This window comes from Falco cherrug, chromosome 7 (genome assembly GCF_023634085.1).
Source record: "Falco cherrug isolate bFalChe1 chromosome 7, bFalChe1.pri, whole genome shotgun sequence".
NCBI lineage: Eukaryota > Metazoa > Chordata > Aves > Falconiformes > Falconidae > Falco > Falco cherrug.
The window spans coordinates 22373924-22391101 of record NC_073703.1 but is presented as its reverse complement, the minus strand read 5'-3'; the positions used below and the strand labels follow the sequence as shown (position 1 = coordinate 22391101).

The window sequence follows — 17178 nt, the reverse complement described above, 5'->3', positions numbered from 1 at the left end:
GACTACCTTCACGCCAAAGAGGTGCTAACAAATCAAAACATCTTTGGGAGGAGGAAAGAAGCCTGGAGCAACATTAACAAAGCTAATTTGGCTTGTGAGGCTGAGTTGGACTGTGAGCGGCAGCTGGAAGAAAAATCCTCCAGAAGTCCATCATATGATGATGAAGTTTTCCTGCTTCTGCCTTCCTCCTTCCCTTCAGTCTCTCAACTACTTTCAAGCAAAGCCAAGTGGCCCAAGCATCAGTATGCCAGAAACATCAGTTAGGGTTGATAGAGCTTTTCTTTATGTTCAGTCTACAGGCAAGGAACAAATGGAAAATGAAAAAGTGAAGCTTCACCCAAAATCACTTCCTGAAATGCTCACTTCCTCATGAACTCACTTCTCTCCTGTGGGCAAAAAGAAAGTGAGAACAGATGAATGTGAGCAGGAAATGCTTTCCAGTCAAACACCCCCACGGCGATCAAGTGCAAAGACGGCAGAAGTGTATCAGTCACACAGGCATACAGGACTGTCAGCACTAGTAGGCACAGCTGAGTGAAGAGGAGCTCTGTAGAAGAGGTTGGGGAGAGCCTCCAAGCTCACACTCAAATCAGCAGCAGAGCCTGAGATTGCACAGCACCACACATCTGTGTTTCTACAGTGACGGCACTTTTCTACTGTCGGTAAGTTGAACCTCTGTCATGGCATTTGCCCAGTAAGCAGGAACACTCTATTCGCTGGTGAAATGGTGCAATCCAATTGGAGAACAAAGTCACCGAATTGTCCTTTATGGGCTGGTACACAATCCAGAGAAAGCAGATGCTGTTCTGTCCCTCAAAAGAAAGGACTCGTATACAGCACATCCAGAGAACATACATCACTTAAAAGGGAAGAGGCAATACTGTTTTGCATGAAGTTTCAGCCATACCTGCACTCCAGGTTTGCAGGTAGAGTGAGTGGCTGTGTAAGAGAAGTTTGCCTGACATATTCTGGAGGCAAATAGGATCAAGAAAATCTTGACACGGATTCTTCTCCATTTAGCACAGGCCCATGTGTTACAAAAGGTACTAAGCTACTAGCAAAGTCATCTAGTCTCTCCCTCAGCTATTTCTCTCCATGGTTCCTGGAAGGAACTGCTTTAAGTGATGTTTATAGCAGGGGTGTGTGCTGCTAACTCATCCAAACGGTAGTCCTCCTGCGAACTTGTAAGAGGTCTCTGCTTGAAGCAGGCATAATTTTCCAGACCTTGTTAAACGTTTTTCTGGGCGCTGGTCTATACACTTGAGAAATTCCTTACTGAGCAGATTACAAGGGCAGCCAGTGACCCAATAACCTTCATTTTCCTGGGATGATGCAATGGCCAATTCATGCTCAGGAAGTACAGCGGGCTGAGCAGAACGTGAAATGAGCTGCTGAAATTCCCAAGTCAGCATTTTGTTTCCATGCCACTGAGGGTAAGATTTCAAAGTGTAGAATGGTTCTTTAAATTCTCTCTTTTATGAGGTCAGGCTAAATGCTTCCCTTTTATATATGAAGAGAGGGTGATCTTTGCCAGAGTCCACACTGGGTTTGCTCATGTTTTGATTTCTGTTTTGGTTGAGAGCTCTGTGTAGCAGGAACTGCAGCTTTCAGCAGCCGTTCAGGCTTTGCTGGAAGGTGGCCCCTGCCAGAAGCAGTGGGCTGCCGAAGCATCGAAGCGATTTAGCAGCAGCAGAGAGACTCTCTGCTGAAACCATGGTCTGTCTGCAGGCTCTGTCACTCGAGCGCCCTTCCTTTCTACCCAGTCCTCAACTTCAAGACTCCATATTTGATTTTGGGCAGGGAACAACATGAATAAAGGAATAAAAGAAAAAAAGCTCTGAAGAGCTAGCCAGGCTGTGAAAGAAGGGTGAAGATTTCAGTGTAAACCTGACTGGGAGGCAGTGGAGAGCATGTTATAAACACTCAGGATTGTGTGAGAGGAATCCTGTAAGATATATGCCCTCATTTCCATCTTCTTGATTTAATCAACTACTGTTGTCTTGACAGGAAAAAACTCCCAGCACAGTCTATAGATATCTCCAGGAAAACATTAGAAAGTGTGTTAAAACTGGTAGATTGGACGAAAGCAGCAGAAAATATTCTCTATTGATAGTACTTGCAACAGCAGAGAAATTAATTGGGTGTGCTAACGTGCTCATACACAGGTTGGCTTGACTACAGACACAAGCGAGGATATGAAGCCTGCACTAGCGAGTGCTTTTAAGATACAGCAGCCAGCAGAAGCCGCTTAGACACTAACTCCAGCCACAGAGAGCCATAGTTGTATCGACCTTACAGTGTCTCACACGATGCGTTCTTGAGAAGCATGTCATGGTGAAATACAGTCCTACTAGAGAAAACACAGCGTTGTGCTGGAACCCTGTTCCCAGAAAGCTCAGTTTGACAGACTGCAGCAATCTGGGTAGTTGTTTAGATTAGATGGTTCAGGCTGATTAACCTGTAACCCTAGCGCTGGGTTCCCATCACAAATTTCAGTAACAACTTGTAAGGGACAGAGAAAAGCCCCGAGGCCAAACCCTTACTGTGACTGTATGAGCCTGTTTCTCATTCCCGATGTCAGAAGTGAGTTGATTTGTACTCCCCTCTAGCCATACTTAAAGACTAGTCCAGGATTCCCTTCCTGCCTAAACTAATTCAGGACCAATACATATCAATTCCTCTTATACCAGCAGTACTGTGAATTTAAATAGCTCCCTATCCCCCACATCTGCAGATCCAGAGGAGCTGTGTCTGCTCTCGGACACTTAAGCTTAAACCAAAACCCACTTCTTCCTTCAGCTCCCAGAACAGACTCTCCTTTCGGTTTCAGAATTTCTGCCCTTTGAAATGCTCTGCTTTGACAGTTCGAGACTTCTGATCACAGAAGAGTTTCCATAAGGGAAAACAAGTCGTCAGGGCATTCAGCACTGACACCCAGAATTAGTTCTGTGGGAGCCAGCTTCTTCACGGAGCTCCCTGTGACTCTATGGATGCAGCTAGGCTGAAGAGCTGCCAAGTGGGTGTTGAACGAACAGATGCCTTTTTCCTTTAAAATCCAAATGCAACAACAGGAACTTGCTGCTGATAGAAGGGGCTGGACATGAGACTGGACAAATAGTACTAAATGGAGTAGAATTTTCCAGAGACCATGTAACACGTGTAGAAACAAAGCTGCAGCAGGACGCAAAATTTCTCCTTAGGGCTACAGCGTTAAGAATAGTCTGTTCTTAGCCCAGAGGGAAACAAAATCAGAGGAATTTGATCTCAAGTAGTGAACCAAAAAATGCCAGGCATTTTCTGGATGTCTGTGTTATTACAGGGACCAGCCAGGGATGAGTTATTTGTCTTTGAGCTATACAGCTGTTAAAAGTTCTAAGAAATGAAGTCATAGCTTTCAACATGCCCCAGTTATAGCATGTATTTCTGTTTGAACTCTAAAGGTGGCCTGGACTCTCAGAAATGCACAGATGTCTCAAATGCCACCACCTACTTGTCTGCAAGATCAAAAGGGACCAAAGCAACATGTGAGTTTACCTAATTTTAAACATGATTCTGTAACTCACCATCAGTAGTGTCAACTGCAGGTCTGACTTACCTTTTCAACACTGCCATTCTTACTGGCTGGGAGCAACTACAGACAGTATAACCCCTGCTTGGAAGCAAATATCTGAAACAAGCCTCAAATGGCCTGCTTGCTGTCTCAATTTATGTAGTTTTAGAATTTCACTAAGAATTTGAAGACAGAACCCAGCATTTACCACTTACCTGTTACAGGAAAATCCAAGTAGACCCCTTCCAGTCCTTACTCTGTTTCCCTTTTGCAACATGGTAGAGATGCAGCAATATCATCCGTTGTGTCTATAAAAGGGTGGAAAGCTGTTATCTCAGGTTCTGCCCCCCTGCTCTTACTCAAAGTGATTTTTTTTTTTCTCCAGCAAAAGATTTAGACTTGCCTGTGCTGTGCTGTTTGGTCAGCCCCATTTCCAGTGCACCTTCCCACCTACCCAGAGCTGTGCTGGCATCTCAATTCCACTGCAACTGTGTGACCCACCAGACCTCGGAGACTCTACAAATCCTAAAGCCACTCCCTAACCTCTGCCTGCCTCGCAGTCCCAGGACAAAAGAATGGGCAACTTCCTATTCTGTATCCAGCAGCTCTCCCTCCACTCCACTCACAGGCAATTAGTATACTAGGAACCACCCGGGCATGTTAAGCAAGAAGGGTATGAAACACTAAAAGGGAAAAGCTGTTACCTTCATTGGCAGATGTTATGAACCTACTCATTAGGAATCTGAATAGGGACCAAACAGTGTGGACTCTGCTGCTAGCAAATACTTTTGGAAAAAAACTATAGGTCGAAAGTTCTCTTTTTGGTGGGCGTTACACTTAAGATAGGGAAGAAGATCTGAATAGGCTCTGACCCCTTCTGAGATGGGTGCATTGGCAGTCTATTTTGTTTTACAAAGCATTTAGTATAGGAGATATTCAGCATATTTAGTTTTTCCAGGTTTAGGAGAGGTATAGGATGCCCTTATAAAGAATTTTTTTCATCTAGCCTCTTTCCAGATGACAAGATCTTGGACAAACTGAAATATGAGTGATCTGGTCATGCAATAAAGAGCCACTCCTGCGATTTGGAAGAGGTCCGAGATGACTCCTGAACAGTCAAGAAACTTAACCAGAAAATTCTCTCGTGGCTTGAATTGCTGGGATGCAGGATCTGGAAGCATCACAGGCATGTCACAGCAGTGGTTTGGCTTGAGAATTGCCCTAAACAGCCTTATTGTCACCACTGAGTGATAGGGGATGGCAACTGGACTGCAAGTGAAGCACAACAGAATGACCAGTGAAGCTGATTTTCTTTTTGAATCTTTCCCCCCACTTAGTTTTTGTATGTGAAAACTCAGTAACATGAAGTTCCAGATCAGAAGAGATCAGCTATATATGAGAGATCAGGAAGAACAGCAAGTTCATACTAAAGTTCTCACTTTCATTCTTCTGAGGGAAAAAGCAGCATACTCTTTTAGCTAAAATCACTACAGACTTCATGAAGCAAAGGTTCCATCTAGGCTCAAAGAATATATCAAATTTGTGTCCTAACACTCCTCTGTTTGAATTCATAACAGATATTCCTACAGTCTGGATTGCCTGAACTCACCAATTTTCAAATCTATTTAAGAGAAAATTTATGAGAGGATGAATTCGGTTCCTGTACTGTAGTTTCATGAATTTAGGGACTGAGTGTTCTGCACTAATGATAGTTGATAAAAACCACTGGTGAATTTGACCTTGATGTGCGGGACATACTGTTCCTGATTTTGGTAATAAATGTTGACATTAAGACCCATGTTTTCTCCACAGACAGACATGATTGTGACTAAACCTGCACATACTGAGACATACTGACTTTCAAGGAAAAAAGCCAACCATGAGCAGAGGAAAGGAGACAAAACCAATAACCAAAAAGAGAAGAGAAATAAACATTTAGGTGAAGTCTCCAGTGATTTCATGAGACAAAAGTTCAGTCTAGGCTTGAAGAATATACCCATTTTGTTTCCTAACACGCCTCCATCTTAGGTCATAACTCAAATACTCCCACAGTGACTCTACCGCTTCAACTCACAAAATTTCAACTAACAACAAATAGCAATCTTTAAATTGTTAGTAAAGCAATGTGCTATCCCCCTCAGTAAAAGAAAAAAAAAAGTCTCAAGTATAAACATTTCATATGAACTTGAGCTACTAGAGGTTTCACACCATCTTTGCCATGTATGCCACTTTTTTTTTTTTTGAATAGCTAACAATTTGCACAGAAAAAGTATAACTAAATATAATCCTCAGACTGGATCTTGAGAAACTGCGCAAGCATTTTGGAAATATAGTGTCATTTCAACTCATTTATTGTTAAAAAATGCAAACAAAAGATGAATATTTAGAAGAAAGAAAATACTCATGCTTATATAGCTGAAGGCAAAGAGTAAGTAATTGCAGACAGACCGGAATCATTAGTGTGGCGTTCTTAATGTCCCAGTCTCACATAACTACAGATGACTAAAGGCATCTCTGAGTAAACTTCAAAACTGGTTCTGTGGCTAAAAGTGTCACATTAAAGGCTCCAGTGCCTCAGGATTTTCATCATATTTTGCAGGAAGCTTTGGTAAAGCAGGAGGCTAATTTAAATAAGCTTGAAGAGCTTTGTCCAAAGTATTAAAGCTGTCGCTTCTCTTGTAGAAAAAGAGAAAAATGCTGCGTTAAGTCCGTACTTACTGAACGAGAGCTGAGGCTGGTGCCTTAACAGAAGCGGTTACAACACAAGGCAAAGCCAAGACACTGAGCAGAGATTCTTGCAATTAAATTCAACTCTGGAAGACAGGATGTTTGTCTAAAGCATTGGCAGTGAAAGAGGGTTGTTCTTGGCACTAATCACAATCACTGTTTAAGTCCCTGTGCTATCAGTTACCAAAAAAGAATGCATTTGATTTCTCTGGAACCGACAGAGTGCAGAAACACTAATGCAAAAAATAATGTAGACAGTTAGCAACTAGATGGGAATATAAATATTAACCCTTTCCTGCATATGGCTACTACTGGTCTATCTAGTTCTTGGACCACAGGAACTTGACTGGCTATTCCATTCAGTGCAACCTGCTCTGTGGATTTGGACAAACCATCTCCCTTCCTGCCACATAATTTTGCCATCTGTGAAATTAGAGTGACTCATTTGTAGTGCTTTATGAACCACAAATAAGGAATGGTCTCTAGGAGCAGAGTATTCTTATTAATACTTGAAACCCACTATGATTATCTTGGGATGGATATGATGGTGAAGGTGCTTCTAACTAGTACCATGTGGTAAAGCATATGAGCCATGCGTTGTTTCTCTGAGGGTCCGGAACACTGTCATTTGGGAAGTCCCACAAGCATGGGTTTAATCCCATTCAGGTCAAGTTGAGGTAACTACATTGCAGACAAAATATGAAGGACTCTGCTGTGGGTTTTTTTGTTTGGTTTTTTTTTTTTTTTTTAAATACTACAGGTATGAGCTACAGCATTTGGTGAATGGGGGCATAAATACCTTTTCTGGTTCAGAAACAAGGCTGATAAAACTATTCTCTGGCAGTACATCCTTAATAAAATGCAATGTATTTATTGTCAAACTGGAAAATGTCCAAGACAGTACAAACACGTATTTATAATATACCCACCATCCCAGAACGGACCACTGTTTCCAAGACTTAATCAGGTCAACAGTTCAGTGACTCATGTTCAAGTAAGTATTTTAATCAGTAACTTTGATTATACAATGCAATTTGCAAAGATCATCAACTATAATGCTGGAAGAAACCTCTACATTAACCTTTTTACTCAGTCAGTTGCACCTTACAAAATACAAACAGCCACAAAGACGACTGATTTTGAACCATATTCAGAGAAGATGGACCATATCACAGGCAATTATTTTAAAACAAAGACTATACTAACAGCCTAGAAAGTACCAAATATTGATGTGTGTGGGACTGAAGATTCCAACCAGTATTTTTAAATGCAGCACTTTAAGAGCAAGAACTGTATTAAGAAAATAGCCAGCAACATTTTCTCACGGTCCTAATGCAGTATTTTTTCCACAGACTCCAAAATGCTTCTGAGACTCCTAAATTAACATCTGATTTGGTACCACAAGTGAATTTTCATCTTCAAAACTTCTGAACTTAATGTTCCACATATATTTTTAATAAAGAGATTTTGACTTTATAGAAATACCAGTTATAGGTAAACATGCCAAAAGAAACCCTCTTCACCTGGGATGAACCCTCATAGTGTAGATTTTAGGATGCTAAGAAGTCACCAGCCCCTGTTATCCATTTTTAAAACAAGTAAATATACTTGAAGAAGATAAGGACTAGGAAAATAAAATCGTGTTTGTTATGTAAGCTTTACATTATCCAAATTAGGCATGGATAAACCCCACATATTAGTATTTCTTCTGCCACACTAGATGTAACTGACTGACTTGCACAGGTGAAAAACTTAAGTGTATATGCTGTTAAAAGATGCTCCAGGGAGAAAGTCCAGCTCTCACGAATGCTCAGAACAAGAGAAAGGGAAAAGCAAAGGAAACTGTGAAGAAAGACAATGTCAAAAGGGACCCAAGCATGTCAAACACTGTGGTTTGGTTTTTAAGTCTCTCGGCCCTACTGCGCAAGCACAAAGAGTTAACTTCCCTAGAATCTAGTCTAAAGTAGTGCCTAGAAAGTTTTCAAAACAAATTAAAATAATGCTGCACAGATAATAAAAGCAGATAGCAAACTTGGCAAATGCTTTTTTCTAGTAGTTTAAAATATCTATTTTAAAAGACTCTAACAGTTTAATTTTAGTAGGTTTTTAATATTTTAAAAAATATTTTCAAATATTTTAGCCTGAAACACGCCTAGGGCCTTTATAGCCCCCATTTAAATATTCAGCTAAACAACCCTACAAGGGGAGCTTCTGCAATCTTGTTTCTGTCAGGGAGAACACATGGAAGAAAGCTACCAAATAACCACAGACACGATACACATCTGGTGACAGATCCACTTGAGGAGCACACAGAATGCCCAAAAGATTCCACTCAGACATGAGGGCAGGCGTGCCAGAGCCAGCTCCTGCTGGTAGCAACATCAGACTAGTTAAGATGCAACTCTCAGGCACAGATTTCACAGCGAGAGTTGAAGTAGCCCGTGTACATACAGCCACTGACTGCTATCTGTTGAATGAAATGGAAATTGTAATGAATATAAAAGCAAAACTAGCCTCCCCCCCTAAAAACCCACCACCACCAAGCATTCACCACCCTTGAATAACTGCTGTTTGGCTTTTGTACATATTTATGTGTGGTTTAGATATACTTAATTTTAAGGCTATTGGGTGTCACTGACATACACCACAAAGTGAGCATTGATAGCTTTGTGCAGCAGCGCTTTACACAGGACATTCTCCTCTGTCACCCGGGAATTCCGCCTTTTCCCAGCCTTGTGGACAGATACACCTTCTGCCTTATTTTGCTTAAGGAACAAACTGATCCTTTGCATGACAACCAGTGCAACACAAGTCACAAATACCTACATGCAGGAAAAAAAGGAATTCCTTCAAGGGCTTATTGTTGATGAAGAAAAAAAAGTAAATTTATTTATATTTGTGGCCAGATAAACACTATACATGCTGGTGTGGCAGCATGACTATGAAGTCCTTTGTGCCTTGCTTGAGGTTACAACTCTAACAGGAAGGGAAGTCATTAAAGTGACAGATGAACCCCCAAGAAATTCCGGCTTAGAATTCCAAAACTGTCTTGAACAGAAGGTCCTTCCACTGCAACAAAGTGTACTAATTTAAGAGAAAAGACAAGTCTCTACTTCTTTATTATTTTTAACAAATTAAAGAAGTGACAAAATGGCACGCACTTGTAGCTCAATAAATGACCGATAATAATCTTTGGGCAAAATTAATCATGCTGTCACATTTGAACTGTCACGGGTACGGCACATGCCCGCTCTAGGACACGGGGTTGCTTCAGCCTGGCCCTTGACCTAGGTCACGTCTGGTGTAGATGGATTCTCTTGTTCGATTTCCCTGGTGCTGAACCGCAGCCGCCCAGCCCCCCCCGCAGCACCCGCCCGCTGCAGTGGCTGGGCAGACCCCGCGGGCCGGCACCACCTTCCCCACGCCTCCCCCAGCCCGCCACGGCTCAGGCCAGCAGGCCAGAGACACCAACGCACAAAGTGGACTCCAACCAGGAAGTATCACATTCAGGGGCTTAACGTGACACCAGGCAGCTGACAGAGGGGGTACTCTGCCAGAATTATCGTACCGCCCAGCTGCTGAAGACGTCGTGCCCCAGTACCAGGCCCTGCTCCTGCCCAGCGCTGACGGAAGCAGTGCGAGTTTGGCAGCGCGTCCCCCTGAGCCCTGCGGTGGAGGCAGGGATGTTGCCTCTCGGGCTGAGGTACATCCCGTGTGGATCTACCCAGCGCCGCACGCACTTAGCAACATTCGCTCAGGATCTCGGCATCGCTCCCCCCTGAACGATGCGCTGTGCCCAAGGACGGAGTTCACGTGTTAAACGGATCATAGCTAATGAGCCAGACCCAGGCTGTGACCTGCCTGCCTCTGAACTAACTGTGGCACACGTACTATGGTTAGGCAAAGCAGCAACTTATAACCGTGGGACTTGTTACTCGCATCACCGAACAGTTTCTGCATTTGGCATAAATTCTGGGCTAGAGAGATGTACTGTTCCGTTACAGGGCTGGCTGCCCTCTTAGGGCTGGGCTGCAGCTGGTTCAGGCTGACCGGCTGGGTCCTCAGTGTTCCCCACCTACATCCAGGCCTTCAGCAAATCTCACACCTTCCGGTTTTCTTTGCCAAACCCTAAAAAGCCAAACATTGCAACACTGCAGGGATGTAGCACAATATTAAAACACAGATTGCAACAGGAATGACTCAGGCTTTGTGTGTAATGTATGCCACCCTGAAGAAGGAAAAGCATGTTTCAGGAATCATAACAGTTAGGGGCAGGTAACTCTCTCTTTGTTAATCATGATGCAGTTACATAAGGACAAAACTTTTACAGTATAAGGCACAAAAATCCCCAAAATTCCAAATCAGTAATACAATAAAATCATGTAGGCAGATACATGTAGCGATGGCACATGCCATACTCCTGGGGTGAGTATCGTATCAATTTGGACTGATTAAAAGCAAAAATGTGCTCATGAGCTAAACATATTTACCGTGAGGAGATTTCTGAGATTATGTATTCATCCCTTCATTAGGAACCAAGTAATGAACATGCAGAAGATGAAAGGGAAAGGGACAGATGAAACAAGAGTCTAGTCTCCAATTTTTGTTTCAAAACTTTTCTTACTTTGAGACTTCTGATGTAGAAAAGTTTAGACAAATTGTTTTCCAAATAGTTGGGGAAACAACACTAGACTATTTGTACACAAGCAACTTTGAGGCATTTTGCTTTTAATTTGCATACAATTCCTTAAAGTGAAATCCACATAAAGGGTGAGATACAACAGAGCTCGTTTACCATTTCACAAGTTAACAGAACAAAGTAAACATCTATCCTTCTTATTAACCAGCTTCCATCTCTCACTCCAACTTGTCCCTTCCTGCTGCAAGCCTCCCTGCCAAATAAACGCTTCGACTAGTTCCAAACGCCACAGATGTTCACATGTGGACTTCAGTGGTACTGCAAATTATAACAAGAAAAAACTGAAATCGTAAGACTTAAGACGCGCTTATATTCTCTTAATGTTTCCCAAATGAAGACCAAAAATTCAGCGTAAAAAAAATACTTCAGCTGTTCAGCTCGGCTACTCATCTGACTGTGGTTCCTCTACCAAGCGCATAGCTAAGGAGGAAAAAAGAACAATACGTTCTGTCAAATAAGAGGGGGCATTAAATCAGAAGTAGAGAAGTCTCAAAGTAACTGTACCAAAATGGATTTCCCAAACAAATTTAGCTGGGACACAATTTGAGCATGCTTTTTCCTTCTACATCCTAATAAAGATTTCTAGCTTTACAATGTCCACACACTGTAGCATTTGACCAGGCTTTTGGCTTCCTTCAAACCGGCAAATACCATCCTGATCAAAATGGATTACAACAGTATTATACCTACAGTAAAATACTGGCATGGTGCCAAGGACAGCATCATCTTTCTTCATGCTTTAATGAGACCAAATAATAGGTTAAACATAGGTTGAAAGGAAGCAGTAACAATTCTGTCTGGTGAATCTTTCCAAAAAAGAGATGGGAATGTGAGGCTATCCAGAAAAAGAGCCATAAGCTACAAAGAAGCTGGACCTACCGACAGCAGCAGCAAATCCCTACCACTAGAGCTGTCTTTATTTGGGTCTTACAGCAATAAACAGCAATTTAGCCTTCTGCCTCAAAATTTACAGGAAGCCTCTTTTTTGGGGGTAGGAATTTTTAACATTGAGATGCTGTGACTGCTCACACCGAGTTGAGTGAAGAAAAATCAATTGTGCTCAAGTGGAAAATTACAGAACTCGGAAATGCTCAGCTTTGATGGTAAGGATTTGCATTTGCACACAAGCCTACATATCACAGCACATCTGTCGATGCCAGTGATTCCATTTGGGATTTGCCAATTTTTTCTCTCTCTCTCGTGATTGTGGATTCTCCAGCAACTCTACTGTATCTGAAATAGGTCAGTACCAGAGAAGAGACTCTTAACAATAAAAATATTTGTACACTTCAATATTTATTAATTCTCTAGTCATTTTTTGCTATATATTTAACACTAGTGTGACAAAATTCCTGATAATTATATCTCATGCAGGTAAGTTAAATGAGTTAGAGCTACTAAACTGGTAAACCTACCACTAGGGGGGTTACTTTGGAGTCTACAAGACAAGTATTTCTGCAACAATGACAACGAGGTGGGTATGCGTACAATGTTAACAGGCTCAGCTGAATATACTTGGCAGGTACCCAAACAACAGCACGGCCTTTGCCAGGACTGGAGCAGCAACGTCCTTTGACCTAAATAGACACTGTTGTTTAAGAGGGCTCGAGCGGAGTTAGAGGCATGTCAGAAGGTTTTGTTAGATTACGGTGTTCTTAGTTAGTCAAATAGTTTAGCTTTTACTAGTTAAAATTGCTGTGATTTGTGTTCTTTCTTTGACAAGGTAAAATGTGTTACTCACTCTACCCGTGTTGCTGTTGTTTAGGTCACAACAGAGATATGGAGAGCGCACCATACCTTTCTGCAGCTGAAGACAAAACCTGCTGATAGATTGCTGCTATTCCTTCTCTGCAATTCCTTGGCGTGTATGTTTTCATCAATACCAACTATGAAAACAAACTCCCTAGAGTCCAGATTTTTTAAAAATATATTACAGGAAAAGTCTACTTGTAAATTACTTATTCTTTTCTCCTACAATACCCACAGGTTTCAAAACAATATAATTATAAATGAAATTATTAAAAGAATAACAGGAGCTGTGATAGTCTTTTGTTGTACTGGGCATTTCCCTTTTTTTACTAACATACATTCTAACAGAAATCCCACAGTACGAACCAGACAACTTCAATTAAAAAAAACAAAATGCAAACTATTCAGTCCAATGTTAGAGCATGTGTATGTGTGTATAATACTGTAAGAGTAGTCACACATTAGAGGTATATAATTGAAACAGCATTTTCCTTCATGAACCTGCTATTACTGAGGCAGTGACAAGGTTTCCATTTCTTTGTTTTCTGAGCTCTTAAAGAATGGCTATTGCCACATTTTGTAAACCTAAATACTGTACAAGTAGAAGCTTGTTGGTATCAGGTAAGGAGTAATACTACTAGTGCAAACAGGTGCAGAGACAATTCCTCCAGTTTCGGGGTGAACCAGCCATATAACACAGAGAGGACAGGCATCTTCTTCAAACCCACACTCATGCATGTTTCTCCACTCAGACATACACCCTTCTCCATCTTGGTCTTCTTTTTACAAGGGTAGTTGGGGGAGAACCACCAGCTCATGTGATATTTATCATATGAAAGATTTCTTGACTGTTTTCCTATCAGTATTATGAATGTTTTATAACAAGTCAAGGAACGATAAATACCTCAAGCATCAGGAAAGTGACAATAATACTGACTTAGTATCTTTAGTAAAAAGTGAAACATTCTCTCCTGAGATACAAGTCAAGGAAGGAACAGGAATGATGAACCTAACACTGTACCATTATTTGATGATCATGCACCTCAGCTGACCAGATGAGAAAGAACAAGTGTTTATTGCCCTCTGCTCATCCAAAGCTATAACAGGCAGTTTATTTAGGTAAGTGCTTGGCATACCAGAATGTTGTCAAAGCAGTTCTCACTGTACTGTCTCCCTTTAGCTTATTTCTTTAAAAGAAAAGAAAAAAAAAAAAAAAAGGAAAAAAAAAAAAAAGACAAAAATCTCAGCAGGTTAACCCTCATCTTCTCTCAGCTCTGTGGGTAGAAATTTGTATTGCTGTTGGCGGATCTGAGCCAGCTTTTTCCTTGCCTCTTCCAACTCTCTTTCCTTCTTCAGCATTTCTTCTTGGGCTGCAATGATCTAGAAAACAGAAGTATGAATTATGATAGCAAGGAATACTGTCTGTAAAACAAGATTTCTTTCTCTATGACACCAGTCACAGATAGACCTTGAGCATTCTTCAGAGAAGCACCAAATTTCAATTACTTTGGCAGGAATTGTTCAAATTTTTCCAGGTTTCAGGACTATGCCATCAAGAACAGTATCGTATCCCCACATTTCTTTAAAAGGACAAAAAAAAGAAAAGAAAAAAAGAACCTACCAGCCTAGTTTTACTGTACATCCAAGATGGATTTCATAGTGCTGTGCTCCCCCAACCTTCATCAGGGTGAGGGGTTAGCACATGTCTTAATGTTTGAGTGACAGCAAAATTGAACACTCACTACTGCAGGTACCCACAGTATTCTCCTGCATCTCAAAACGCCAAAGGAAAAATGACAGTGCTACAGACATGCAGAAATGATAAATTTCAGTATCTTTTAAGTTGTGACCACAGTATATGGTGTTACTCCTTCATAACAGTGAATGCAGAAGTTGGTACACCTCAAAGCCTTGGAATCTATTCTTAAATAATGTTATTATTATTTCTTCATATTTATTATGGTCACAGTAACAAAATGTCATCAGCCTTCTCTCTCACTCTCTATTTCTTTGATTGTATACACACAAAACTAGTGTTCCATTAAGGCTTGGGAATATTCAAAGTACATAACAGAAGTTTGAAAAGAACCATTAACTTCACCAGAACAAAACGAGAAAGATACTGGACAATGGTAACTGCTATGACAGTAAATGCTTTAACGAAGAAGTGTAGACATTTTAACATCACTTTGCTGTTATGTCAGTGGTTACCTAACGGTGAGGCATCACAAAATTCATCGTAATTTCTACACAGATTTTTCCAGCCTGCAGCGCAGCAGATGGACATTGTAACGCCACGCTGTGTTTCTCTGACAGCTTTTTCTCTGTTTTACTTCTTGGATGATTGTACCAACCTGAGCAATGCCACCCACAAACTTTGTTTTGACCACAACGTCATCATCCTCTGCTTTCCCAAATGCTGCTTTTTGGGCCGCCCTGACCAGATTGTCTGATGCTCGCTTGACAGCATTTCCTGCAGCCTTTGAAAAAGACAAAAGAAATTTAGTATTAAAAAACAGAAAAAGCTTAACTAACATGGATTCATTCATCTGAGCACCAAAACTGAAACTTCTTTGCTATTTTAGCTATTTGCTAAAACTACACAGGAAAGGCGTGTTTTGTTTTGGTTTTCCCAGTGAAACCCAAATTAATCTTTCAAAATCAACAGTACAGAGAGGAACACAATTCCTTTATTTAAGAAGCTGGAAGTTGGGAAAGTCACAAATGAGATTTTAGTTTGAAATAAAACAGTGGATAAAATTGCACACAGCTATGTTATGCACTTGATCAGATTTTTTTTGGTTTTTTTTTTTTGAGGAAGAAAAAGAGAAATTGAAAGCTAGCGCATAAAGAAACATTTTAAGGCAATGAAGTTGTTTAATGGACTTTCACCAGGGCAAATCAGGTACTTACAAAGCCGTGATTATCTCACATTTAAACTTCTATTTCCTTAAAAATCCTCAGACTTCTAAAGATCAACAGTCAAACATTTGTAATACATTTTTTGTTGTCTAAACCGAGTTGTGTCAGCAGTTGTGCATCAAAAAGAGACAGGTAACTAAGCCACCTGCATTCTAATGTTGGCAAAGCTGTTTCTGCTATACTGTAACACGTATGTGGCAGCAGAGGTTCCACACTGCAGGCTCAGTAATGGCCATGTCCACAGGCACCGGTTTGATGGATACAGAGGAGAACACCAGAGTGGCCCTGGAATCTCCTGTGATACCCCTGGAGGTGAGCGGAAGAAGAGTCCTTGTCATAAACAAAACGCAAACCTCTCTTCTCCTAAAGCTAAAAGATGGAGCTGGCACCATATACACCCTGCACCGACCCGGGGCAGTCGTAAGGGCTCAGCACTGTCAGGTCTGGCACTGGATTTGCTGCAGCGTACCGGCAGCTGGGGAAAGCAGCAAAAAGCTGGCTCTGGGAGAATGGTCCCTGGTTTAACGGGTACTGTATATGGGGACATAAATGAGATCTTTTATATACCACTAGCAGTCCTTTAAATTTGTGAGTCCCAGATAAGCCTTATGTCTGATATTTTTTATTTTAAATTGGTTTATATAAAAATATGACCTATGCCTCCTTCTTGGCTCTTACTGGAATCCTTCTCCTTTCTACCTCTGTTTATCAATGTCTTTTCCATCTATTCATCAATGTCAGGACAGCAGCAGGAAAAGAAACTTCTGGGCTGATGTGGACTTAGTGCTAAGAGGGGTCACGGCTCACTCATTCTGAGGGACTGCCTGGGGGACCTGGCTGTATGTTTTCTACTCCATTATACATACAAATACTGAAAGGTGGGTCCTCAAATGTATTTCAAAGTGCTTTAGCAAATAAACAACTTTAGAGGATGAGACAGGGCACCATTCAGAGATATTTCCACCTCCTGAGCAAGAGGAACACCTAGATCACCTGTTACTGTGATTAAGTCTTCAGTGCACAGTGGAATGCTATGGAGAGATATCTTATTTAATTGTGAGGAATTTAGCTGAGATACCAGAAGAAACATGTTATCAAAGTTCCAGCAGTAACATAGCCTGGTCAAAGCAACATGAATTTATCCCTACTCAAACTGACTTCTGTAACACTGCACAGCATTACTTTGTACCAGGTACCCTCAAGAGCAACTGAATACTTCATGAAGAGAAGGATGTGAATGGTTAAGTCTTGCTAGAAACCCCCACCCTGGGAAGGTGCCTACGCTGTAAATAAAATTTGAGACCTGTGTGCTACAGGAATGAATTTGTATGTCATTCAGCTGATCCTACTGTGTGGATTTAAACCAGCCGAAGCAGGTTGGGACAGACATAGTTATAGCTGTCCTAGTTTAATCTGCCCAAGAACTGTTAATTAGACTAAAAGTTTACGTGGGGTCAAGGAGGACTGGATAAATTAAAAGGAGAAAACCGCTGAGGCTTACTAAATGTATAGAATCTGCAACTGGCTTGGG

At 41.3% G+C, this 17178-nt stretch overlaps 1 protein-coding gene and 1 long non-coding RNA gene across 5 annotated transcripts in view; one reads left to right on the top strand and one right to left on the bottom strand.

The window, feature by feature from the left end:
- Positions 1-401: 401 nt before the first annotated feature.
- On the top strand, positions 402-5348 carry LOC114014440 (uncharacterized). Its single transcript, XR_003557913.2, has 3 exons — positions 402-662; positions 3441-3524; positions 3936-5348. It is a non-coding gene; the product is annotated as an uncharacterized LOC114014440 (long non-coding RNA).
- A 5640-nt stretch (positions 5349-10988) lies between these two features.
- The window catches only part of TLN2 (talin 2), a 203880-nt gene continuing 197690 nt past the window's right edge, over positions 10989-17178 (bottom strand). For all 4 annotated transcript variants that reach the window (XM_055715245.1, XM_055715244.1, XM_055715247.1 and 1 more), the window contains 2 exons: positions 15080-15205; positions 10989-14105 (listed from right to left, as the gene is read on the bottom strand). In XM_055715245.1, coding sequence (XP_055571220.1) covers positions 13977-14105; positions 15080-15205 — 255 coding nt within the window. In that variant the 3' untranslated portion in view covers positions 10989-13976. The remainder of the gene's footprint in view (positions 14106-15079; positions 15206-17178) is intronic.